This window comes from Lepus europaeus, chromosome 18 (assembly GCF_033115175.1).
Source record: "Lepus europaeus isolate LE1 chromosome 18, mLepTim1.pri, whole genome shotgun sequence".
Classification (NCBI taxonomy): Eukaryota; Metazoa; Chordata; class Mammalia; order Lagomorpha; family Leporidae; genus Lepus; species Lepus europaeus.
In genome coordinates this window covers 11,185,829-11,212,621 of record NC_084844.1, presented here as the reverse complement: position 1 = coordinate 11,212,621, position 26,793 = coordinate 11,185,829, and the positions used below count along the sequence as shown (strand labels likewise).

Genomic DNA, 26,793 nt, shown 5'->3' with positions numbered 1-26,793 from the left:
CTGGAATGGAAGGGAAGTCACGGTTTCAGGATGTACAGCCTCTGATGGTTCCACCCACAGCACCGATGAGCTTGCCTTGTCTCCTCCCCTCTCTCCCTTCTGCCTTTGCCATTAAACTCAGGGCGTCTGAGAATGTTTTTGTCAGCAATTGTCCCCCCCCCTTTTTTTTTTTTTTACAAAAGTGAAGATACTTTTGGTCCAGCAATTGTGTTTCTTGTTATTTACTCGAAGGAGGCGAGAATTTATGTCCACAGAAACACAAAACTTTAAAACAACCAATATGGCCTTCAATGGCTACAGATAAACAAACCATGGTACCTCCATCCAGTGGATTATCAGTGACAGAAATAAATGAGCTATCAAGTCAGGAAAAGGCATGAAGGAATTTTAAGTGTAGGTTACTAAGTGGAAGAAGTCATTTTGAAAAGGCAACCACGCTGTGTGATCCCAGTTACATGACATTCTGGAAAAGACAGAAGTAGGGAGATAAAGTATGGTTGCCAAGGACTCAGTGGAAGACAACGGGATGAGACAGAATAAGAAATTCTCCTATAGTATGTCACAGTGGTGGGTACAAATACCGTCCATTTGTGTGTGTGTGTGTGTTTTAAGATTTTATGTATTTATTTGAGAGGCAGAATTACAAACAGTGAGAGGGAGAGACAGAAGGAAAGGCCTTCCATCTGCTAGTTCACTCCCCAAATGGCTGCAACAGCTGGAGCTGGGCTGATCCGAAGCCAGAAGCCAGGAGCTTCCTCTGGGTCTCCCATACGGGTACAGGGGCACAAGCACTTGGGCCATCTTCTGCTGCTTTTCTAGGCCATAGCAAAGAGCTGAACCAGAAGAGGAGTAGCCAGGACTAGAACCTGCGCCCACATGGGATGCTGGCACCCCTGCAGGAAGGGGATTAACCTACCTTGCCACAGCACCAGCCCAGAAATGCCATTCATTTATAAAAGCCCATAGAGTGTGCATAAGATAGACTAAACCCTAAAGTAAACTATGAATTCCAGTGAATAATATATTAATATTGGCTCATCAAGTGTCATAATGTACCACAGTAATATAAGATGTTAATAATAGGGGAAATTAAATACAGGGGGTGGTGAGCTGGTATATGGGAACTCTGTACTTTCCACTCAATTCTTTTGCAGGCCAAAAATGCTCTCAAAAACATACTATTCATTTAAAAATTATACCAGTTTCAGATTTCAATGCTCATAGATTTCTGTTGGAAAACATCCTTACCTGTTCATTCCCACATCATCATGGCTGCTTATGTGCTATAACGGTTAAGTTAATTAGTCGTCATACTCACCAGGTGACCCCTAAAGCCTAAAACATCTTACTATCTGGCCCCTAACAGGAAAGAGCGAGCTGGGGCTGAGCATTTTGTCTAGTGGTTAGGATCCTACTTGGGACATCTACACCCTGCATCAAACTGCCTACATTTGAGTGCTGGCTCCACTCTGGACTCCAGCTTCCTGCTAATGTGCACCATGGGAGGCGGCAGGTGTTGGCTCTAGGACTCGGGTCCCTGCAACCCACGTGGGAGACCTGGATTGGGTTCCTGGATCCCTGGCCCAGCCCCAGCTTTTGCAGGCTTGTGGGAGTGAACCAGCAGATGGAAGATCTTCTGTCTGTCTGCACGTCTCTCTGCTTTGCAAATAAAAACAAATTTTAAAAAAAGTATTTCCTTAAAAAAAGTGCTGAGTCTGCTCCGAGATATATGTAGCCATTGCTTATTTTTCTGGCCTCACCCAGTCACCCCATCTCTCATCTCATCTTTCAGCCATCCTGAGAAGTAATTTCTCCAAAAGTCCATGCCTCCCCTTGTCCATCTGTTTCCTTTGCGTGAAAGACAGGACAGGACTGACTGGGCACCCTTTTGTCCCAGGCGCCTCTTTCGATTGGCTTCACAAGGCTGGGTTAAGATGCCCCTTCACGGCGCTGTGGCGCAGTGGGTTAATGCCCTGGCCTGAAGTGCCGGCATCCCTTATGGGCGCCGGTTCTAGTCCCGGCTGCTCCACTTCCAATCCAGCTCTCTGCTGTGGCCTGGGAAAGCAGTGGAAGATGGCCCAAGTGCTCGGGCCCCTGCACCCGCGTGGGAGACCCAGAAAAAGCTCCTGGCTCCTGGCTTCGGATCAGCACAGCTCCAGACGTTGCGGCCAACTGGGGAGTGAACCAGTGGATGGAAGACCTCTCTCTCTCTCTGCCTCTCCTCTCTCCTTGTAACTCTGACTCTCAAGTAAAAAATAAAAATAAATCTTTTTTAAAAAAAGATGCCCCTTCAACGTGTTCCTCAGACCCTGCTGCCGTGATTTGGCCTGTCTCTTGAGGGCACCATGTTCCAGCTGGTCCCTTGAGATTGCAACTTTCAAGTTTCAAGCCATGGCTAATTCAGCTTGTCTCTGGCATCTAGTACCTGCTGTGTGGATGATCAGGACACATTTTTTAAGGGATTCTGAACCTGGAGTCCATATGTGGATGAGCTTGAGGGTTTGGGAATCCCCTGGTGGGATGATTCACGTTGTGTGTGTACACCTGTCTGGGCGTATTTCCAGGGGAGAAAGAGCATTGTTTTTATGAGTGTCTCCAAGGAAATGACGGCGATCTCCTAAAGACGAATGGGCCCATGGTCAATAAAGCTCTAACAGGGATAAATTAATATTTATTGACTTTGTCAGTTTGATAGAAGCAAAGCAAGTTCATCAACCTAGTTCACAATCCCACCATCTTTGATCCTTTAAAGACCTGTGTGGGTGACCAACTCATCACATCATTTGTTTTTTAAAGATTTATTTATTTATTTGAAAGTCAGAGTTACACAGAGAGAGGAGAGGCAAAGAGAGAGAGAGAGAGAGAGAGAGAGAGAGAGAGAGAGAGAGAGATCATATCATTTTTTTAAAAAAATTAAAGATTTATTTACTTACTTGAGAGGCAGAGTTATAGAGAGAGGGAGAGACAGAGAGAGAGGTCTTCCATCCTCTGGTTCACTCCCCAAATGGCTGAAATGGCCAGACCTGGGCCAATCCAAAGCCAGGAGCTAGGAGCTTCTTCTGAGTCTCCCATGTGGGTGCCAGGCCCAAGCTCTTGGGCCATCTTCTGCTGCTTTTGCAGGCCATCAGCAGGGAACTGGATCATAAGAGGAGCAGCTGGGACATGAACCAGTGCCCATATGGGATGCTGGCACCACAGGTGGATGCTTAACTTACTACGCTACAGTGCCCCACATCTTTTATTCTCTTGAAGATTCAAATCCATGACCCACTGATAGGCTTAGCTTTGGTTATAAACAGTGCAGGCATAGTAGATTGATATTCAAAGGAAGAACGTATCATAAGAGATTCATGCAAATATCTGCATTGGATTAGATATAGGTTTGTGATGGGTTCGTTTTGTCAACCTGGCTAGGCTGTGGTCTCAAGTCCTTGGTCAAGCACCAGGCTGGACATTGCTGTGAAGATTTTGAAGATGTGACTAGTATTTAAATCATCAGACTTTGACTAGAGCAGATCACCTTCCACAACGTGTGGGGCCTCCCCCAGTCGGGGGAGAGTTGTCAGAGACGATATGGAAGTTTGCTGAAGAAGGAGGAGTTCCGCCTTTGGACTTGGCAACTGCAGTATCAGCTCTTCCCTGGGTCCGGCCTGCTGGCCTGCCTTGCACCTGTTCTGCATATCCTATTGTTCTTTCTCTAGCGAACACCAACACAGTTTTCTTGTGTTGAACATTATGGACTTAAATATGCTATTTTGAATGAAGACAGGTTTTGGAGGGAGGTATTTTTACTTGGAACATTCTTTAGTATTAGACTCAAGATTGCCTCCGGTCTGGTTTCTCGGTTAATATTTTCAATTAATGCTCACGGTAAACACCCTTCCTTAGTTTAGATAAGCATTTGCCAGTGAGAAAAGTAGGAAGACTTTTGGCATTTAGATTTGCTGACTTGCTGGAATTGGGTAATGCCTGCAACCACAACTCTTGGTCCCTGAAGAAGCATAAATATTCAGACCATGTTACACAATAGGTGGTGATAGTATCAAACATTCTTCGTGGAAATCTGAGATATGAAGCTATGTGTCTAGCCAACAGAAATTTGAACTTATTTAAAAATTGATTATTTGCTTTCCTTTTATTTTAAAGAGAGAAAGAGAGAATCTTCCATCCACTGGTTACTCCCTGAATGCCTGCAATGGCTGGGGCTGGGCTAGCCTGAAGCCAGGAGCCAGGAACTCCATCTGGGTCTCCCACATGGGTGGCAGGAACCCAAGTACTGGAGCCATCATCCACTGCCTCCCAGGGTACACATTAGTAGGAAGCTGGGACCGGAAACAGAGCTGGGACTCCAACTCAGCTCTGCTATGGGATGTGGACATCCCAAGTGGTGTCTTTTTTTTTTTTTTTTTTTTGGACAGGCAGAGTTAGAGACAGAGACAGAGAGAAAGGTCTTCCTTTTCCATTTGTTCACCCCCCAAATGGCTGCCACAGCTGGTGTGCTGAGCTGATCCGAAGCAAGGAGCCAGGTGCTTCCTCCTGGTCTCCCATGCGGGTGCAGGGCCCAAGCACTTGGGCCATCCTCCACTGCCTTCCCGGGCCACAGCAGAGAGCTGGACTGGAAGAGGAGCAACCAGGACAGAATCCGGCACCCCAACAGGGACTAGAACCCGGAGTACTGGTGCCACAGGTGGAGCATTAGCCTAGTGAGCCATGGCGCCGGCCCCAAGTAGTATCTTAACCACTGGACTAAGTGTCCACTCCACCAATGAAAACTTAACTAAGAAATAGGTTACCAAAGTATTCCTCCCTTTTACGTTGTAGCCATTTTTAATTTTCCTTCTGCTTATAACCCGTATCATTGATGTTTATTTTGCTTAAACAACATTTTGCTGTTGTTTCATGGATACTTAACAGCAATTATGGAATTTTATTTTGGAGGACAATTTACTTGCAATCCCACTATCCTCAAAAGTTACTTTATTGAGCCTGTCAGGGATACAGGCCAGAGAAAAGGCAAACATCTTTGAGTCAAGGGCAGACGGCCGGGGAGAAGGGAAACCATCAAGAAACCAGAGTGGAAGAGGAGTCACTTCTGAAAGGTAATTTACAAGTTGGCGTTCCCATGGCACGAAAGATCACTTGCACCATTTGGAAAGCAGTGAGGCTGTTTGGCTTTTCAGAACAGCTGTCTCGGTGAACTCTCCCCAGCCAGGCTTGACTCTCTACGCTGTTTCCCTTTTTGTCTTCCAAAGCCCAGCATAGGAGGAGTTGGCAGCTAGAACAAGGTTGCAGGCGCTGACACAGGAAATGGCCCGTGGCTGGACTGGTGCCTGTGTGTAGCTGAATGGGCACACACTGCCCGGTCTTAGCAAGGAAGCAGCCGTCAACCAAAGCACTTGTTCAATGTCACCAGCTTGCTCCTTTCCTTATTCTAAGGGTCTCAGCTGCCTAAGTCACTAAGGCTGTGACACACATCCCTTGGACTGGACTTGGAGTTCCGTGGCTCTTTTGTAACGGGGAGAAGTAGGAAGTAACTAACATTTATTTAATGTATCCCACACTGTATGGAGCACTAAATACGTAGAAGGAGACTGATTTCCGACCGCTGGCTGCGTCCAGCTTGCATGGCCTAGGTCAAGTCACTTAACGTCTCGGTGTGTCCTGTTTTTTTCTGTAACAGTAATCAGAACACCTACATCACAGATGTGCTACGAGGAGTAAGTCCACTATTATGTGAACAGTGCCTGGACACGGCGCGCGCTGTGTGTGTTCGCTGTTATCATCTCCCATCAGTTAACGTCAACACTGCCCTGTTTGTCCTTTTCCCACTGAAGAAACTGAGGCTCAGGGAGATTAACTCAATTACCGGCGATGGCAAGAGCCGGAAACCAAACTGATTTGTCTGCCTGCAGCGTTTTCTTCCTGGAACATGACTGGGCCTGCTCAGTGCTATCAAATTCCCCCTCCTGCTTGCCAGCTTAGCGTTCGGTTTGTCAGCCCGTCTTTGTACCGACGGGGGTGAAATCCTACACGACTGGGGCTCTATCTTTAATCCCCCATTCCGCTCATCCCTGGAGAGAGGCCAGGGGTCCCTATATGGGGTTCAGGGGGAGCAGCAGCTGGTTCCTGCGCTGTCCGGCTCAAGGCCTAACTCCAGCATGGCCAATGCTTCCTCTATTAGAAAGCAAGGGCGGACCTCGCTGGAGAAAAGAAATGGTCTGACAAGCAGGTCTCTAATCGCGGGATTCCAGGGAGCAGAGGGAAGGCGGTGCAGCTTTAAAAACAACACTAAAAGAGTAAAAAACAAAAGGGAAATACATTCCAAGAGCGCTGAAGCTAATAATATCCAAAACCATCAAGATGACAACCCGGAATCCATCTAAAAATTACTGATGAGGTCTTTTGGTTTTGAGGGTTAAGTCCATTTTGTGTTTTACACCTACGGCCTGGGACCGAAACGCGACGCAAGCCACGGTTCCCGGCCAGACGCTGGGATTTCTCTACCCATGTAGCGGCTTCTCGTGTCGGCCCTGCGCCTCTGTGTCCACCCGCAGACGCTCTGATGGAGAGGAAAAACAAAGACACGGCTGGAGCAGGAAGGTCGTTTTCTGCTCCCCGGGGATGCCCCCAGCGCAGGCAGCGCCGCCGCGGAGACCCGGGGCCTGGCACGGCTCACCGGCCGCGGCCAGGCGTGAGGACCTGGGCCGCTTGGGGTCCGGAAAGACAACGTCCGTGACCGGGTCTCGTCCCCCCAGGGACGGTGTGGCCGAGGCACGGCGGGGCTCGGATTTCCGGGACCGGATGGTGGTGCCGAGCCCCGCGCGCTGCAGGGCGTGCGCATCCCGGGCATCCGCCCGAGCTCTGGCCGCCGCGCAGCTGCTGCAGATCCGGGGGCCTGGAAGCCGCAGGAGTCCCCCCTGCCCGGGCCGCAGGGCGGAGTCGCCCACCTGTCATCGGAGGCGCCCCACGTGGGCCGCCGGGGAGGGGGCGAAGGGAGCGAGAAAAGGCCGAGGCGTGGAGGGAGGCAGCAGAGTGGGAGGAGAGGAGCCGAGGGGCGCGGAGGGGACGAGGCGGGCGCGGAGCGGAGCCCGAGAGGGGCGCAGAATAGAGAGGACCCGAGACACCTGCACAGGGCAGGTAAGGCGGCGCAGGTGACCAGGTGGGAGGGGAGACCCGGGCCAGGCGGCGTGCGGGAAGAGGCGGGCGTGAGGAAAAGGCTGCGGATAACGGACGAGGAGAGGCGGAAGGAAGGGCCGAGGCAGAGACTCCGGGGGCGAGGGGGGCGCGTGGGTCCCTGGAAGGAGGCCCGGGGAGGCCCTGGGGCCGCTGCGCCTTTAACGTTGCCAAGGCGACAGCCCGGGCCAGAGCGAGGCCCATTGACGTCAGCAGCCGAGCCCTGATTGGCTGCGGCCGGGTCGTTTCCGGTGGGGCCGCCGCCGTGCCGTTATCGCCGAGTGCAGCGGGGTGGGAAGCGGTCGGTGAGGGAGCCCCGCACGCCGTAGCCGTGTCCTCGCAGCCCCGTGTCCGCCGCCGAGCGTCCGCAGGTGAGGAGGTTCTGCTAGAGGCCCCGGCGCCGCCGTTCGCCACCCCGCCGTCCTTTTATTTATTTATTTTTTGGGGGGGGAGGTTGGGCCGACCCAAGATGGCGTCACGGGGAGCGACCTGCAGGGGCACGGCCGCACCCCCAGCCGCTCGGCGCGGGCCTCCCGCTCTCGGCTCCGGGTCTGCACCCCGGAGGTGGCGGCTGCGGGGCGGGGCGCCCGGCCGTCCCGTCGCCGGTCCCCCGGCCCCGGGCCGCCCGGCCTCTCCGCCCCCGCGCGCCGCGGCCTCCTCGGCCGCCCTCGCCCCTCTGCTGAAGGGCAGCGACGGCAGCTCGGTCTTCGGCGAAGCCGCGTCCGTTGCCGGCCGAGCCCGAGACCCCGCAGGTCGTCTCCCTCCTCGCCGATTGCCGGGCCGAGGTCTCGGTCGCGTCCCCGCGCGCGGCGGTCTTCGTCCGGCTCCCGAGTCTTCCTTTCGCCCGCTGTCCCCTGCCTGGGTTTCACGAGGTCCCTTCCGGCCGGAGCAGCCGGGCGAGGGGCCGCCGTCCCCTCCCTGGGCGGTGGCGACCGCGGCCTCTCCCTGGGAGCTGGGCGTCAACCCCTCGGGCCCAGGGCGCCCGAGCCTGGTCTGTCCGGGCGAGCGGCGGCTTCCAGTCGGTGACCCCCAGGGGGTGCGGCCCGAAGTCTGGAGCCCTTCGCTCGGATCGTGTCTTAAATATCGCCTCGAAATTGCGCTTTGGAAATCGTTGTCACGCCTGGATTTCTGAAGGGAAGCACTTGGCTGATTGGTTTTTCAGTAGAAACCGTGTAGTGAAAATTCTGAAATATGAAGTCGTATTTTTTTTTTTTTTTTTTTTTGGAGGGCGGGGAGAAGCGGAGTTGTCGGGCCCTTTACAAACACAGAATTAATTCAGGCCTGTTCCCTTAAAAATCCCAAGCCCACGAAATTTGGACATTTAGGGCTTCACGTGCTGGCTTCTTTTTGTTCGTGTCCTATCTCTCCCAGTGTTGTGTTTTTGCCTTTTTTTTTTTTTTTCCTCCCCTAATATCTTGGTCTGTTTCAAACCAGCAAGAACCAGTTTCGCCTCTTGGGCCGAGTTCTTTGGTCTCTACCAGCCGGAGAGCCAGTTTTAGAGAACGATTTCTGTGATCAGTTGAATACCTGTACTGATAAGCCTCCAGTGTGCCCGCGTGTTTTGAAGCATAAAAGATCCGAGTTATCCCTGTTCTTTCTGGCCTCCGGTACTGTTTGAGCTGCGGCTCTGCCGAAGTGGATTTTCAGGTCATGTGGCTACCCGACCTGGAAGAGCAGCTGGTATAAATCTGAAGAAAATACACTTTAAAAATTTTCCTTTTTCGTGTTTATTTCTTAAGTAGTAGCATGATTGTTCTTCCATGGCTTGTGGTTTATGTGCCTGTCAGGGAGCCCCAAACTTTCTCCTGGTTGGTTAGTCTGCTTGTTACCGACCTTTATCCTGAAAGTTGTCAAAGCAGAATGAGTAAGGTGTAGCACTTGGAATAGCTGTTAAGTATTTTTCTTGAAATTTACAGTTTGGTGTCTGGTTTTGTGTGCATTGTAATTAGAAAAGTGTGATTGATGTTGAATTCAGTTGCAGAGTGGTGGGGAAACACTCTTCTCTTCTAAATTTAACTGCATAATTAGGAGTCCAAAGGGAACTGTGATGGTCCTGTTGTTAAATACCAAGCTTTTAATTCTAGATAAGCTTAGCTGCTCCTTGTTACATTTCTGTTTACTTCTCCTCAAGGTAGTTTGAACCTTCTAACATCCATTACATGGGATCTAATTAGTGGATTTTCATGTAGGTTTGAAACTTAACATGCTTTATTTAGCATTTTTCTGCCCACATGAGTGAGCTGTTTTGACAATATTCTGGTCCTAAGGGGTCTTTCCCTTCCCTGCTCTCCCCCACCGCTCTGAAGGATTTTCCCTCTCATTTAGAGGTAACACTGGAATGTGTTGAAAGGTTCCAAAACGAAAAGGTTACTTTAAAAACTCTTCTGGGGTTCCTTTTGGGATTTAAAAAATTGTGATGAAGCTGCTAGTGGGCCAGTCTGGTCCTGTGCTGTGTGAGGTTAGGACACTGATGGGTCAGGGGATGTCAGGTGTTCCTCCTTGTGCTCGCTTGCTTTCACTTAGAGCTGACTTCTGTGCCCTTGTAATTCTCTGTCCTGTTTACCGTTCACACACTCCCCACGTCAGCATGATTTCTTTTGCAAGGGAGCACTGAATGAAATTCCCCGAAGGACCTGACTCCCCAGCAGCCTGCCTCTGCAGGGACACTGGCTCCCACTTCCCAGGAGCCGAGATGAGCATCTCTCACTGCTGCCTGCAGAGCCCAGGCCCTGTTGCAGCAACTAAATGAAACACTTATTTGGAAGAATGAAAATTCTGTACGTGTTTTATTCTCTCGTCCCCAACTCCCTGTTTAAAAACAAAACCTACTTAGGGAAAAAAAAAAAATCCCCATTAAACCAGTTGGCTAACGAATTTAAGAGCTCGGAGGAAAATTGGCATTTGTGCTTTATAAATAGTTTACAGAAGCATATGTGTGTGTGTTCTTGCAGAGAGCCATGGCGTCTGGTAGCACTGCCGCCAGCGAGGAGGAGCGCAGCCTGCGGGAATGCGAGCTCTACGTCCAGAAGCACAACATTCAGGCGCTGCTCAAGGACTCCATCGTGCAGCTGTGCACGGCGCGCCCCGAGCGGCCCATGGCCTTCCTCAGGGAGTATTTTGAGAGGCTGGAGAAGGTAAAAATGAATGTGGGGAGATACTGAGCTGACCCCGGCCATCGTTAGATTTAGTGCTGTAAAATGTTGCTGACTTGGGTGTTTTGGAACAAAAGGAATTTCGACCAAATAAGTCCAAAACAGAATTTCAAATAAGACATATAGTTAAGGGATTTGTGGTAATTTGAAAATTCTTAACTTGTAGAGTTTACCAGAAAATCAATCTGTATGCAAGGTTTACTTGGCAACAAAAGGCTTCCAAAACTGTTTTAATTAGTACATAAAACTGCCCATAACAGATCAGAACTACTACAGCAGTCAGTAATTAAAAGCAGTTAATGCTTCTCCTCAACCAAGCAAGCAAGCTTAGTACACCTTATCTCACCTTTTAAAACTGTGTAATGAAACATTGGACTACAGCGTGTGACTGATGCACATCAGAAGTGCTGAAAATAGTGAAGTCTGTTTTCCTGCAGAGTGATTTCAGATGGATTTACTGAGGAGTGGCGAGGTCACGATTGATGGCTGTCAACATTTTACTCTGGGTATAGTCTTGGTCAAGGCTTGTTTATTTTCCCTGGAGAAACTTGAGTGTCGTTTTCGCACAGTGTCATTCCCCTGGTGTACACGCTGGCGTATCCTTATTGCTTTTCTAAGCAGAATGACACGTGTGTGTCAAGGGTAGTACTTCCACTTCTTTCAAGAAATGATAAATGAAACTGTCTGGATTACCAGGTGTTTTGAGTTGTTTGATTTTCTATAAATCAATGAGATAAACTTATAGGTTTTCTTGGGCGTATTAACGTTTTGAGGTGTTTCATAGTGATTATGAACCAGTTGGGACATTTCTTTAAAATGTCATGAAATATCAAACTGTATTGTAGAAATATTTCCGTTATTTCCCATTGGTTTGGACAGTTTCTTAACATTTTATTAAAAGAATCTGCATGCTAACATTTAAAATATGGGCAGCTCAGGTGTTGGAATTTTCTGCTGTCTTCTTGAAACGCTGTTTTAGCTTCTTGTTGCTATAACAAAATACTCGAGGCAGGTTACATGTAAGAAGAGAGGTTTCCTTTGGCTCTTTGGTTCTGGAGATACAATGCCTAGGAGTCTCATCTGCCTTGGTGGTAGACGTCTTAAGGCAGTACAGAATGTCACAGGGCAAGAGACAGGGAGCTGCCATGTTCGCTGTCTGTGGTCTCTTTCCGACTCATAAAGCCACCAGGATTCAGTCGTGGGGCTCTGCCCTAATGACCGGGTTTAATCAAACTACTTGCCAAAGCCTTGCCTCTAAACACCATGGTGGTGGGATTAAGGTTCTTTCCCTCTGTTAATGGTTAACATAAAACTTTGGGGATTAAACTGCTGAATGAGTTGTGGGGGATAGATGTTTACATCATAGCAATTGTTTATTGGTATTTAATGGTACCGTAGTTGGAATTAAGAAAAAAAAAACAAAAACAAAAAACAAACCAACCAATCCCTATGAAGGTATAGCCTTACTGTCTTGGAATTGTTGTAGAAATTCTGACTTTGTTTTGTTCAAGCAGTTTTCAAACAAGGTACGTTAGAGCCAGGCCTTGGGTGTTCTCTGTTCTCTGTTTTGAAATCAAGTGCGTTCCTGGAGATCTGGTTTTGAAATGGGTCATTGTAAGGTGATCCTTTGGACATCAATAGAGACCATCAAATGAGGGGATTAAGTTGGTGAGACATTAAGTGTGTATCTTTTTATAGGGAGTGTTGAATGTGTGGTGCTCTTTTCAGCGCCTGTACTTAACCATAGCACTGTTTGAAGACTCACCAAGGTGGATAGAAATAATTATTGAAGTGATTTTTTTGCAGATGGGTGTTTTGAGATTTAATATGTATTAATCTCATTACTCTTATGGGCCACCACACTTTGTGCTATAATCTAAGAGTCTTTATTCACTTCCATACACTTATTTAGCCAGGGTTGAACATGCATACCTGGACTTTCAACAGGGCATTGTTTTATATATCAAATGTTAATTTGTGTGTCTGAAAATAACATAGTCACATTCTCATCACCTCAGCTCAGGGGTTGTATTTCTGGTACTCAACTGCTCCATAAAAAATGTACCAAAAACCTTTCATGGTTGGTCTGTGGAAGACTTCTTTATTTTAGTTCAGACCACCATCTGGAATTTGAGTCTTTTATCCATGTGTTTTTAGAACTGTGCCTGTATGGTCGATAATTAATGATGACCTTTGTGTGTCTCCTGTGTGCGGGTACTGTGTCAGGCACTTTACACATATTACTTTAGATGTCTGAAGTAGGGGATTTATCACCATTTTACAGAGGTAGCAGGTAAAACCAAGAGAAATTAAGTAACCTGGCTTCTATAGCGAAGTAGTTTAGCCCTTGCTAAACTCCCAAATTTCAGCGCTTACTACAGCAGGCCGCATTTCTTGGTCATTGTCAGCTCTGCTGGGCTCAGCCCATCTTGTCGTCTTGACTGTACGTACCTTGTTCTGCAGTGAGCAGAAGGAGCAGCCACTATATAAGCCGTACGTGCTGTTCTCAGGCAGACAGAACAAAATCAAGACGGGAAGAGCCAGCCACATAAGCAGGCTTGGGATGCTGTGTCCACTTTGCGTTCTGTGGCCAAAGTGAGGCATATGGCCTCAAGTCAGTGGGCTGGGAGGGAACAAACAGTTGTAAAAACATTAAGGAAGTGGTGGGGACAGAATTTGACCTTAGAGTTGAGAACGTAATTGGCCGGAAAAGTTGACTGGGAGTGTTCTGTGGTGGTTGTCAATGTTTTGAGAAGCAGGAGAGCTGAAGGGGGAGGAACCTGGCCGCAGAGTGACAACAGCAAGAGCAAGGATATAAAAATGTGCTGTGTGTATTAGAAGCTGATGGTTTCAGGAATGGCTCTTGAGTCATCAGGGTTCGGTTCTGTTCAGAATGCTGTTTTGAAAAAGACTTGCTGGAATTCATGAGGCAATATTAAAATGCTTTTGTTACTTTCAGAATTATCTTAAAAATTTAGTAGAATACTGTTCCGGATGTTACATATGAAGTTTTCATAACAGACAAATTTTGGAGGTGGAGTTTGTGTTGTCATTTATACTCAAACTTTAAGCACAGGGTGTTTTTTAATTTATACACGAACTTTAAAATTCTTTGTCAATACAGAGTGGGAAAACCTTATTGGTTATTGGAGCTACCAGAAAGAAAATTAAGTGAGTTTTCTAAACACTGAATTCTTAAAAGATATTTGTACACGGTTTATGCAGGTACTAAAGGGTACAATACTAAAAGATCTCCTTCCCACCCCTTTGCCTTCCTTGAATGCAGTCAGTATTCCAGAGGTAACACAGGGTCGTTTATAGATGAATTGATACATAAAGAACTCCGAGTGGCATTCCATTACGTTTGGGGATACACTATAATTTACTTAATCATCCCTATTGATAAACTTTGTTCCCGATGTTTTACTCTTCAAATCAGTAGTACAGCAGATAACTTAGAAGATGTGCCATTTCACATATGTGCATATTGTAGAATAAATTTTTTAGATATAGTACTGGATTTCTGGGTTAAGAAGTAAATACATTTTCAGTTATACCTATACAAAAATATACAAGTTATTTTTGTTTTTCTCTGTGTTCCAAAGTGAAAATTAGAAAATGCAGAGAAATGAAGAAAATAACCTCTGCCTCCTAAAAAAAAAAAAAAAAAAAAAAAGAAATCAGGAAGGAGACTACTGATAGACATGAATGCCATTCACACCTTGATGATTATTCTAGATTTTTCTTGCTGCACATTTATAAGTGCTTATCTCGATGTCAGAAGCAAGACCAAGGGACCATGCAAGGGGGAAAACAAAGTCCCTGGATATTTCTTTAATTTCTTTTTTCTTAAATTTTTTTCTAAAATCATTAAATACTGAGTTCATTTGGAATTTGAAAGATGGTTTAAAAAACTAATGAAGAATGGGTCAAATAAGTGAAAAGTGAAACATAACACATTTTAATTTTTTTCCCCTTTTATTTCTAGCATAAGAACTCTTTACTGTAGGCCTGAGAAGAATATCTTTTTAAGATCCTGGATTTAAAAAAAAGATGAAGAATATTTAGTACTTCATCTCAGTTTATATATGAATTTATTCAGTAAGAAATAGTTTTTTATTTTAAAATTTTTTATTTATATAAGGTAAACAGAAATAAGTTGTTTTTTTTTTTTTTTTTAAAGATTTATTGATTGTAAAGGCAGAGTTACAGAGAGACAGAGAAAGATCTTCTGACTGGTTGGTTTGCTCCCCAAATGGCTGCAATGGTTGGGCTGAGCCAGGCGAAGTCGGGAGCCTAGAACTTCTGGGCTTCTCCTGTGGGTGGCAGGGATTCAAGAACTTGGGCTATCTTCAGCTACTTTCCTTGGCACATTAGCAGGGAGCTGGATCAGAAGTGGAGTAGCTGGTACTTAAAATGGCGTGCCTATGGCTTCACCTACTGCACCACAACGCTGGCCCCAAGAAATAATTTTAAAATGCAGATTCTTGGGCTGGCCGCTGTGGCATAGTGGGTAAAGCTGCTGCTTGCAATGCCAGCATCCCATATGAGCTCTGGTTTGAGTCCCGGCTGCACCACTTCTGATCCAGCTTTCTTCTATGGCCTGAGAGCACAATAGAACACATGGGCCCCTGCACCCATGTGGGAGACCCGGAAGAAGCTCCTGGCTCCAGATCGGCGCAGCTCTGGCCGTTGCGGCCAATTGGGGAGAGGACCAGCGGATGGAAGACCTCTCTCTTGCTGTAATTCTTTAAAATAAATAAGTCTTCAAAAAAAAAAAAAAAATCTCAACTTTATCAGGCCTGACATAATTTAAAGGTGTATTGAGAAAAACCAAGTATAAACCTTGATATTAAATAATATTTCTAGTTCAGTCAGGAGTATCATTAGATTTGATTTTATTTAAATTCTTTAAATTTCTTGTTTAAATAAATCATTTTATTAGTAGTTTATGTTTGAGACCTAGGCCATTATGTGAATTCCATAGCCATGGGACCTATTTGTTTTTATGTTCCCATTGCCTAGCATAGGTCTTGGCATGGCAGACCTAGAAATGTTCATTGAGTTAGTGAAATAACTCAGTAATTAGACATTCTTGGGTCTCTTTGCTGCATCTGAATTATCATTCCTGGATAACGTGGTGTCTCCTGCTTTCTGCAGTAGCACACACAATACCCTGTTCTTGGGATTTCATTTTGTACTACGTTACTGTTAATGTGCATCACAAATCATTGTCCATACGTTATTATCATCCTGCTGTAATGGCTTTGGTTCATTAATAAAGGCTAGCATTAATAGCATCTGAGAGTGTTCTTTCTCAAACTTCACTAGCTAGTTTTTTTTTTTTCCTGTTTGGAATTGGCCTTTCCCCTAAATGTACATTGATAACAGAAGAGTTTGACATGACTGATGTGGACTGTCATTGGAACATGAGAGTACTGACTTTGCTTGCTGCAAGATCTCGTTTTATAAACCTGCAATTCCTTTTAGGAGGAGGCAAAACAGATTCAGAATCTGCAGAAAGCCGGCACCCGTACAGACTCCAGGGAGGATGAAATCTCTCCTCCTCCACCCAACCCGGTGGTTAAGGGTCGGCGGCGACGAGGTGCCATCAGTGCTGAAGTCTACACGGAGGAGGATGCGGCCTCCTATGTTAGAAAGGTAGCTTTGATGTCTAACCACGGGCGAAGTGTTTTTGGAACCTGCTTGGTAGTCATCCAGTTTCATTTGGTGAATGCATGCACTTTTGAATAGCAAAATACAAAGCAGGGTGACTCCTAATGTGTTTTTGGGTGCTGGAGAACAGGTTTTTGTAATCGCACAGAGGAAGTAACTGAGAATGATGACAACCTGTGAATAGCTGCGTCAGGGTTTGTCATTCACATTTCTGTGCTGCTGTTTTACTCCTTTTTCTCCTGAATCGGTCTTTTTCTTATAGTTCTATTGTGGCTCTTAACCTTTTGTCCTATGACTCCTGTAAGCTTCATTTTCCATGATCTGCTGTTTGGAGTTATGCTATTAACATTAAAGGATAACTGAATTATCCTGGCACTTAGGGTTTATGAAACTAATAGTGCATGATCACAATTTTTAAAATGACTGATTGGTATAAAATACTTAGTTTTGCATCAAAATAATAATAACCTTTGGGTGAAGTGTTTCTGGTCTCTTTGTTGTTAACTAGTAACCGGTTACCAGTCTTTACATATAGGCTTGGCTGTAGCTAAGGGGATGAATTAGTCAATATTTGTTGAGACCTTTATAGATCAAAGATAAGTGTGTTGTAGTGAAAATATTTAATTCAAAGCAGCATAATGTGGCTTGACATTTAATTGAAATAACAAGTTCTTACTGCAAACATGAATTTTTTGGGTTTATAGAATTGTCATTTGTCCTTCAATTATTTTCTAGGTTATACCAAAGGATTATAAGACAATGGCTGCTTTAGCCAAAGCCATTGAAAAGAATGTGCTGTTTTCACATCTTGATGATAATGAGAGAAGGTAGGTACACGTTCTTTCTTTTACTATTTTGCCAGTGAGGCTGTGGTCCTGAACTATTCTCATTGCTACAATTCTCATTGTTACAATTTTTTTTTTTTTTTTAAAGACTTAACTTATTTGAGAGGCAGAGTTACAGAGAGAGGAGGAGAGACAGAGATCTTCCATCTGCTGGTTGACTCCCCAGATAGCTGTGAGGGCCAGGGCTGGGCCAGGCCGACATCAGGAGTTTCTTCTAGGCCTCCCATGTGCAGGTGGCAGGGACCCAAGCACTTGGGCTATCTTCTGCTCTCTCTGGGCATTAGCAGGGAGCTGGATTGGAAGTGGAGCAGCTGCGATTCTCACCAGTGCCCATATGGAACACCGGCATTGCAGGAGATAGCTTAACCTACTATGCCACCATGCTGGCCTCTCTGTGTTTTAAGACTCTTAATAACTGTTCATTGAATGATTGTCTGGGCTGAAGTCTGGGCTCTTTAATTCTTAGTGTTTGAAAACCACAGAAGAGACATGGGAAATGTGATATGAGGCCTTCTCTGTCTTGCAGTGATATTTTTGACGCCATGTTTCCAGTCTCCTTTATTGCTGGAGAGACTGTCATTCAGCAAGGTACGGCTACTTCTGTGGCATGCAGTGTTTGTTGTTAAGGGAGAGGAAGCGAGACTGGAAGCTTTTTGGGGTTTTGTCTTACTGAAATTTGTTGGCTTCTTTGATTCTATCATTTTCCTTCTGTTACTAACCACTTTTAAAATAAACAAAAAACCTACATTCTTCATTATATAGCCCATCTGTTTATAAGGTTCCATAACTTATATAAAATCTTACCTTTTTACCTACAGAGGTTGTTATGGGTTAAATCTTTTGGGTATTGTTCCTTTTTTCCTTACTTATTCGTGACATTTTCATGATCTTAAACAATATATTTTGCAGTTTTGTGACAATCTTATTTTACTAATTAAGTATTTGAGTTGTGTCTAGTGTGGTTGCAGATGCCATAGCATTTAGTAACTCTGTGCGCAATATGTGGCTTTTTAAACAAAGATTTATCTATTTATTTGAAAGGTAGAGGTGGGAGCCAGACAGAGACATATCTTCATCTGCTGGTTCACTGCTCAAATGTTTGCAATGGCCAAAACAAAGCCAGAAGCCAGGAACTCATCCATATTGCCTATGTGGGTGGCAAGAACCCAAGTACTTAGGCCATCCTGCGTGGCCTTCCCAGGTGCAAAATTAGCAGGAGGCTGGATTGGAAGCAGAGCAGCTGGGACTCAGATTTGGGATGGCAGCCTTGTCAATGATGGCTTATCCTGCTGTGCCACAAAGCCAGCCCTTGGCTTTTTATATTTTTATTTTTAAAAATTTTTTTCCCTGGAGATGCTCACTGTGAAATGCCCTCCCCCCCAAAAAATTTGATCAGTTTTCTTTTAAAATACACAGCTGGAGTTTAAGTATTTTCTGAAGAGATTGTGCAAGTTTATAACACTCTTTCACAGCACTACTATACTACCATAAAATTAGTGTATTATTTTGTATTAATTTTGGAGTGTCAATTTGTTTAATTTGGAATTAATACACTTGATCTTAGCCAAGAGGCTGAGAAGTGATGGAATATGCTTCTAAATTTTTTACTTTCTTTTAGGTGATGAAGGAGATAACTTCTATGTGATTGATCAAGGAGAGATGGATGTAAGATTAATAATGGCAAAAATATATTGATAATCTTAAAAGTCAGTGTATTGATTTGTATTATAAGCATTAAGAATAGTGTTTCTGATGGGCTTTTTAGCCCCTTTGCATGTCATATTCCATCAGTACCTTTTGCTGAGTGTTTTTATGACATACAGGAACTTTATTTTCTCAGGAAGACATGCACTTAAAAACTGTTGCTGAAATAATGGCATGCTTGCAGTGAAGTAGCAGAAAGCTTTTGCTTAAGAAGTGCATGTGTGCTGTGGAATAAGACCAGTTTAAGATAGAGTCTAGACCCAGCTGTTAGGAGACTTACTTCATTTTTTTTTTTTTTTTGTAAGTTCTGTTTACAGTTGAAATGGTGATACAAATAGTATTGATCTTCTATGATTGTTAGAACATTTAGTGACCTGATGCAAGTAAAATGTGTAACACAGTGCACAGCACAGTACTCTGTAGTGTTGATGTTATAATGCTTGGGTAGCTTTTTTTTTTTTTAAGATTTATTTATTTATTTGAAAGAGTTAGAGGAGAGGCAGAGAGAGAGAGGACTTCCATCCACTGGTTCACTCCTCAATTGGCTGCACTGGCCAGACCTGCACCCATCCAAAGCCAGGAACCAGGAGCTTCTTCTGGGTCTCTCACATGGGTGCAGGGGCCCAAGGACTTGGGCCATCTTCTGCTGCTTTCCCAGGCCGTAGCAGAGAGCTGGTTTGGAAGTGGAGCAGCTGGGACTCGAACGGGTGCCCATATGGGATGCCAGCACTGCAGGCAGCAGCTTTATCCATTACTGTTGGCCCCTGGGTATCTTTTTTTTCTCCCATCTCTACAGAGTACCTTTTTCTTACAATTAAACCAGGTACACTGTAGGCACTCCTAATTCACTTAACTGTCAGAACTCAGCCGTCAGCTGTTTTAACCTGCTGTGTACCAAGAACATAATATGTTGTGTTTTTTAAAAATGAAGTTTAGGATTCTGACTTTTAAAAAGGTTTGAGGATTTTTAATACTTAGATATTTTTGTATATAGGGAAAAAGCATTTTGTTTATATCAATCATTTGCTTTTAGGTCTATGTCAACAATGAATGGGCAACCAGTGTTGGGGAAGGAGGGAGCTTTGGAGAACTTGCTTTGATTTATGGAACACCTCGAGCAGCCACTGTCAAAGCAAAGACTAATGTGAAACTGTGGGGTATTGATCGAGACAGCTATAGAAGAATCCTTATGGTAAGAGACCATGGTTTGTTTTTTGTTTTGTTTTTTGTTTTTTTAAACATTCTGGTCTTTGTGACTAATGTTTGAACAATATCACCAAATGAAAATGAGACCATTCCTTACTTTTAATGATGGAATATTTTGCATTAAACTCAGTTTTGCCTTATTCATTATGCCATTTGAGACAGTTATATTTTGGCCAGAAATAACATGAGAAACAAAATGTATACATGTAAAGATTAATTTATGTTTAGAAGCTGATAGGCACATCTTAACTAATTTTACCCAGGTAGCCTGCTTTTAAGTCATGAAGTCACCTAAGGCCAGACTCCTACACTGTGGGGGTGTTGGCAGTAACGGGCATGTTGTGCCTCTTACAGGAGGAATAGGCAAAATAATACAACAATGGGAATGTTAGACGCTGAGTTAGTCAAATGTTTTGAGAACCTAAGTTTATACTGAGTAACTTTGGGTGTTTAAGAACCAGCTAGTGACATCCATAACTTTGAATGGTTTTCTTGAGTTTGTGTAGTGCCCATGTGGCCATTTGAAAGTATAATTTGATGCACTTTGCAATTTTTTGTATTCAAGCCCCCTAGGATACTTCATCATCCCCTGGTGTCCATGGGGGAATTGGTTCTAGGAGCTTCCCCTGCCCCTGCCACCTCAGATACCAAAATCTTCAGATATTCAAGTCTTACATTAAATGGTGTAGAGTTTGCATGTAATGTATACACATTGTGTTTCTTTAAATCATCTCTGTTATTGGGTATAAGGTTACTTAATGTAGGTGCCATGTAAATAGTTATACTGTATTGTTTAGGGGATAATGACAATAAGAAAACGTATGTTTCAGAAAAGGTTTTTAATGTTTCTTAATATATGTGATCTGCTTGGATCTGCAGAGGGAAGGCCAGCTGAGTTTACATATGTGTTTATGCGTGTAGGTTTATATGTTTTGGTGGAGGGGGTGATGGGTGCTAAGGCAGTTTGCTGAGTAAGGGAAGGTGGTTTTAGAAGACTGTATCTGTCTCCTTCGTCATTCCCCCAAGTCTCTGCAGATAAGAAAACTTGATTTAGTTTGGGTCTATGGGGCATTCTGGGGGGAGGGGTTGTATAAGCAGTGATACTTACTTTTCTTTTGTCTATGGAGAATTAGGGTTGTAGGGCAGGATTCTAAGCTGGAAATCACGTATTGCTTGGTGGGTTTTTGAAGAACTGATCATTTGCTTATTCGATGTTTCACTAATTGGTAGTGCTCTGCAATTTCTTTGATCACGTACCCGATTTCTTTTTTTTTTTTTTAAAGATTTACTTTTTTGAAAAGCAGAGATAAAAGGGGAGGGAGGGAGGGAGGAAGAGAGAGAATGAGAATGTACTTCACTCCCTGATTCACTCCCCAGTGGCTGCACCGCCAAGGCTGGGCCAGGCTGAAGCCAGGAGCTTCCTCCGGGTCACCCATGTAGGTGCAGGGGCCCAAGTACTTGGACCATCTTCCGCTGCTTTCCCAGGCACATTAGACAGGAGCAGCCAGGACTCAAACTGGCGCCTGTATGGGATACCAACACTGCAGGTGGAGGCTTAACCCTCTGTGCCACTGTGCTGGCCGCACCTGGTTTCACTTGAAGAGCAAAACTTTTACAGAGTGGGCCTGTCTTCAGCTTGAAGTAGAATGATGGTAAATAAAGCAACAACATCAACAAGCTTTGGCTTTTCTACTTTTTAAGTTGATTTGAAAGTTACTGTTTGTTACTTCATTATCTGATATTACACCTTTTGGGGATGTGAGTTCTGTTATCTTTTTCATTTTCAGGGAAGCACACTGAGAAAGCGGAAGATGTATGAAGAGTTCCTTAGCAAAGTGTCCATTTTAGGTGAGTTCTGGTGAAGAATTTTTAAATCAATGATAGTGATATTCAGGAGAACCTATTTTATAAAAATTCTAGTTATTTGTTTTTGTTTATTCATAATAATGAAAAACACCTGGAATTCTTGACAGCATTGAAAGTTTGATTGAATTAGAGGAATTTAAAAAGTTGTCTTTGGTAGTGTGTGACAAATGCTCAGCTGGAAATGACTGGTCGTGGGAGGAGTTTCCTGAAGGCGCAGGTGCTTCTCAGTCTTCCCGAGGAGATAGGCTGACCAGATGTCCCATCACTGAGTTTATGGTTCTGGAAAGTATTTCCGAGCGTCCTTTGAAAAAATGACAGACTTTTGTTGAAATTTCAAGTGAAAAGCAGATTAATTGGAGATATTTCTGTCAGTTTGTGATGTGGCCTCGGGGTGTTGTTGAGCCTGTTCTTGAGAAGGCGACATGGTGATTTTCATAAGGTAACAGTCTTCTGCCACTGTTTTGTTATAATGAGTTGTTTGTTTTTTTTTTCCCCTCCTTTGCCTTTTCTTTGAAATAGTTACATTTGCTTAGAGTCTTAGGTGTAAATTTGGCCTTTGGTAACAAGTTATTTTCAAGCTCCTTGTAGTTCCCACAGTAAATTCAGCTGAGAATTTAAATAGGTAAGGTATTTCTGCAATCTGTGGAATAATATGGATGGTGATAGTAATACTTTTGGATATGTCATGGTAGGTTTGACTTGCAGTGATGGCCATATTCAGGAATACTTTTTCATCCCATTTTCTTAGTCCTTTGCAATTGGGTACAGTTGTTAAACCTGGACACAGGGCTGCTGAAGTAGAGATATAAGGGCCATCTGCAGGTAACCCGAGAACCTGCTGAGACCAGAGGTAATTGAAAACAGGTGCCATGTTTAATCTGCAACACCTTTAGATGTTGAGTGAGCATGGCTGTTTGGCTGAATCTCTTTATGCTTTTTGTTTTAAAATTGTTAGCACTGGATAATAAAGAACGTCTCTTGATTGTTGTCTTTCAGAATCTCTGGATAAATGGGAACGTCTCACTGTAGCCGACGCACTGGAACCTGTCCAGTTTGAAGATGGGCAGAAGATTGTGGTGCAGGGAGAACCAGGAGATGAATTCTTCATTATTTTGGAGGTAAACAATTCTGCATTTAATTCTTTTCAAAATTGTACATAAGAGGGGGGGGGGGCTAATTCTGATTTCGAGTTTTAGTTTTTAAGACTACCTGAAGCTTTATTTAGAAAATAACCTTTTATTTTGAAATGCAAGTGTTGGGTTTTCTGCTAGGCCACTGCATTTTAAATGACGTTGAGTCATAATTGTGGGTCTGAATAGCTGGTGAAAGCTCATTGTTTACCTTCTGCAAAGTTACTGTTTTTCTGTCTTCACAAGCCTTGGAAACGTATAGCAGATACTGTTGCCTGTCAGGCAGATCCAAGTAATTGATTTCTGTGAATTTGAGTTGCTAGTTGCTGACTGGTTTTACTTAAAGCCAGGGATTGGAAGATTCTTTGGAGTAAGTTAGGCTTTGTAGGCCCTGACGTCTCTGGCGAGTCTTGGCTCTGTTGTCAGAGGACAGAAGCAGCCATGGACAATAAATAAATGAACAGGTGTGGTAGTCCCCAGAAATGTAAATTACTAAACAGTGAGCTTGGATTTTGCCTCTCTGCAGCTTGGTAACCGGAGGCTGAACTCTTTCACCCTAGCTTGGTGGGAACCGTGCTTGCGGGGGGTGCTTGTTGAGTGAAGTCAGTTATGTGGTGACTTGTTCAGTCATCTTGTGTCACAGGAACACAGAGGGATTGAGATAACCACTGAACTCCTTTTCTCCGTTTTTGCAGAGTAACTAGAATTGCACAGGATATTTAAATTGCCACCCTAGGTTTGAAAGTACTTGCTTGTTGAGCTTTTTGATGATGTTATTTTAGGGGTCGGCTGCTGTGCTACAACGTCGGTCTGAAAATGAAGAGTTTGTTGAAGTGGGAAGATTGGGGCCTTCTGATTATTTTGGTAGGTGTGGATTGTCTTATAATGAATACACAATTTCTTTGTAATTTCTCACTGAGATATTACTATCTTCCATAATTTTGTCTTTTTTCCCCCCGAATTTTGTTTTTATATTACAACTGTATTTGGCTTTCAGACACATAGTGTGCGATTTTGATCCCCACTCAGTTTGAGCTATTGATTCTTACATGTATTAGCTGGTGTTTTGTTTAATGTGCAGATGTGGTGTGCTGTGTATTACATGGGGAAAGGGAACAAGTGTTTCTTCGTCTGAATGCCCTGCTTTAGGAGTGTGTTCTGTGGAAGTTGGCCTGCGTTGACCGCCTTTTCCCTTTCCCAGGGGAAATCGCGCTTCTGATGAATCGTCCTCGCGCTGCCACAGTGGTTGCTCGCGGTCCCTTGAAGTGCGTGAAGCTGGACCGACCGAGATTCGAGCGCGTTCTTGGCCCCTGCTCAGACATCCTCAAGCGAAACATCCAGCAGTACAACAGTTTCGTGTCACTGTCTGTCTGAGATCTGCCTCCTGTCCTCCCTTCTCTCCTCTCCCCAAACTGTGCGTCCCCTCCTGCAGACTGCTCTCCTTCCCTGTTGGCAGCGCCCAGTGGCCACTGGCATCGCAGCTTCTTGTCTCTTTATATTAAAAGTTGCTTTTATTGCACCATTTTTAATTTGGAGCATTAACTGAATGCTCATACACAAATAAATAGCCAGACTTCTCTGGAGACTTTGCTGCCACTGCTTCTCTGTGTGCAGTGTTAGTGTTCAGCCCGGGCAGCGAGTGCCATGCTTTGTGGTGAGGGCCGATCCCAGCACCAAGTGAACTATCTTAGAGTCATGATGTAACATGCAAGACTTTCTGTTGTATGACATAATTTTCCAGTTACAAGCATACTTACACCGTTGGCCCTATGTGCTGTGTTTCTTTGTAGAATAAATGATTTCTCATTAAGCTCTGAGGATTAAGAAAAATGGCTATAGAAACATCTTAGTGTAGTAGAAAGATATCTGCCTGTAGTTAAAATACTTTAAGGGTGGAAAAATGCCCATTTTGCTAATTATTAGATGGGTATGATCGGTTAAGTTTCCCCTTTTTGTTTGCCAAGCTAATTTGCCTGATTTTGTTTGTATCTTGTTGTTAAATGTTTCCTCTCCAATTCTGAAACCTTAAGTCCGGCTATCTATACCTTCCTTTTAAGATCGAAACCAAATCATAGACTGCAAATACAAGGTTATGTTATAACTGCACCTGCCTTGGCTCACAAATTCTGAGTAGACCTTTATTTATCCAGCTAGTGCCAAATACTGATTGTCAGATGCTGAGTTGAGAATAAGAATTTGAGGTCTACACTCTGGATTGTTAACTTAGAGCTTTCAGTTAATGTATGTCCTTCAGTTGACTCCAGTGAGATCTCCTGTGCTTGTTGAATTCTGATTCCAGGAGATTGAATTTACAGAGAATAGAGACAGATAGACAAGTGTCATAACAAAAGTGGAGGTGACACGGCTAAAGGGGGAAGCCAGGAGACGAAGTTCGGTGTAATGAAATTTCTCCCACTAATTTTGTTGGGTCATGGAATTTGGGAAGAAGTTTTTTTTTTTACTTTGTTTTAACCTTTTTCTTTTCTTTCTGTGTCAGAGTTTCTGGTGGGTCAGGGGAGTGGTAGGGTTTGTGTATGCTGTTTCCCGTTGGTCTGAGAGGCTGTCCTGCTGAGAGTCCTGCTTTCCCACCTGACATTTGTTTCTGGCAAATTTCTTTTTTTTAAACTAGTGAGTCTTAACTGTATTTCAGTATTTTCCAGCCTTATGTGTTAACGTTATTCCAGTGATACTCAACACTTTATTTTTATTGTTATTTTTTTAAACAAAAGTTCAACAGTTCCATAATGTAGGCACTTTTATTTTCATTGTGATTTATATATAATGTAGGGGTACATTTGGGAGTGACTGCAAACATTTTTCCATCTATGTGCAACTGGCTGTGATTATTATTACCCCCCCCCCCATCCTTTCCCAGGTAATTTGAATTGGTCATAGTGGTTTGTTTTTTTTTTTTTTTCCTCCCCGTACATTTGAAAAGCTTTTAGATTGTTACTTAGTTTGGAGTATAAATCTGGGAAAGAGGTTTTATTTACATTGCAGTGTGGGATAGAAAGCCACCATGTTACGAAATTTTTAATTTCCAAAATAATCTACATTGAGTGAAGATTTTCTGATCTGTACTTATCTTTGTGTTTAGCTACCTTTTTATATTTAAAAAATTAAAAAGTTCTGTTCTTAATAGCTTAAAGCTCGATTTGATCTTTGTTTAAATGCCAAAAATGTACTTAAATGAGTTATTTAGAATGCCATAAAATTGCACAGTTTCGTATATGTATATAATCATGTTCATGTATATTTAGATACATATACTGCTTTCTAAATGAGTTTTACTATTAAATCATTTGGCTTGCTGTTTACTCCCTTTTGTAGTTTTTAACCTAGCAAGTTTAAAGATAAGTCTAAATTCGAAAATTATTACCTTTAAAGCTTTATCTTTGTGCAATCTAGGTATCTGTGAGACATCCCTGTTGGCCTAATTTGTCTTAGCTGATATTCAGGGCTTTAGAAGTCATTATTTCTGGGCTTGGTACGTGAATTATGAGATCTGCTCTAGAAAGTGTCGATGGCCAAAGGACCATTTTGTACTGTTTCCTGGTTACCAGTCTGATTATACTGTGTGTGCTAATATACTCTTCTTTTTGTTATAGATTGTCCTAATGGTAGGTCCCATAATAAAAAGAGATTAAATAATTTGAATTCTTAAATGGATCAGTCTTTCTTCCCTTTCTCTCTTCACCTCTTTCCCTCCCTGAAAGTCAGCTATGATGGTGGGCAAGAATGAAAATTACATCATGGGGGTCAGCGTTTGGAAAGAGTAATTTGTTTGCATTGCTTTCCAATTCAGTTTATCAAAGAATGGATATTGAAAACTTCTTGAGGGGTAATTGATATGTAGCAGATTTGTCTAGTGAGTCATGGAAGGAAAAGATAGAGTCGCAAGCCGAAAGGCGGTCTTTTTATTAAAGACAGTTTGGGTCGTAAGCTTGCAGCGTTCCCAGCCCTAGTGGGGAGGTGTCATTTCTGCATTAGCATGCTCTTCTGTTTTCATTCAGTGTATGCATTTGGTCATTGAGGCGTGCT

The 26,793-nt window shown here is 43.8% G+C and overlaps 1 protein-coding gene across 1 annotated transcript; it reads left to right on the top strand.

Annotated features, from left to right (window-relative positions):
* The first annotated feature begins 7,438 nt into the window (after positions 1–7,438).
* Positions 7,439–26,409, top strand: PRKAR1A (protein kinase cAMP-dependent type I regulatory subunit alpha). The gene is made up of 11 exons (XM_062215413.1): positions 7,439–7,544; positions 10,125–10,307; positions 15,816–15,986; positions 16,737–16,828; positions 17,373–17,434; positions 18,465–18,511; positions 19,584–19,742; positions 21,544–21,604; positions 22,619–22,740; positions 23,535–23,616; positions 23,954–26,409. The coding sequence occupies exons 2-11, from the start codon at positions 10,131–10,133 to the stop codon at positions 24,124–24,126; spliced, it is 1,146 nt and encodes a 381-aa protein (XP_062071397.1). The 5' UTR covers positions 7,439–7,544; positions 10,125–10,130; the 3' UTR covers positions 24,127–26,409.
* Positions 26,410–26,793: the final 384 nt, after the last annotated feature.

Coding starts and splice junctions, on each gene's coding strand:
- PRKAR1A (XM_062215413.1), top strand. CDS start 10,131: ATGGCGTCTGGTAGCACTGCCGCCAGCGAGGAGGAGCGCAGCCTGCGG. Junction 15,987..16,736: donor CGGCCTCCTATGTTAGAAAG/GTAGCTTTGATG, acceptor ATTATTTTCTAG/GTTATACCAAAGGATTATAA. Junction 17,435..18,464: donor AGAGACTGTCATTCAGCAAG/GTACGGCTACTT, acceptor ACTTTCTTTTAG/GTGATGAAGGAGATAACTTC.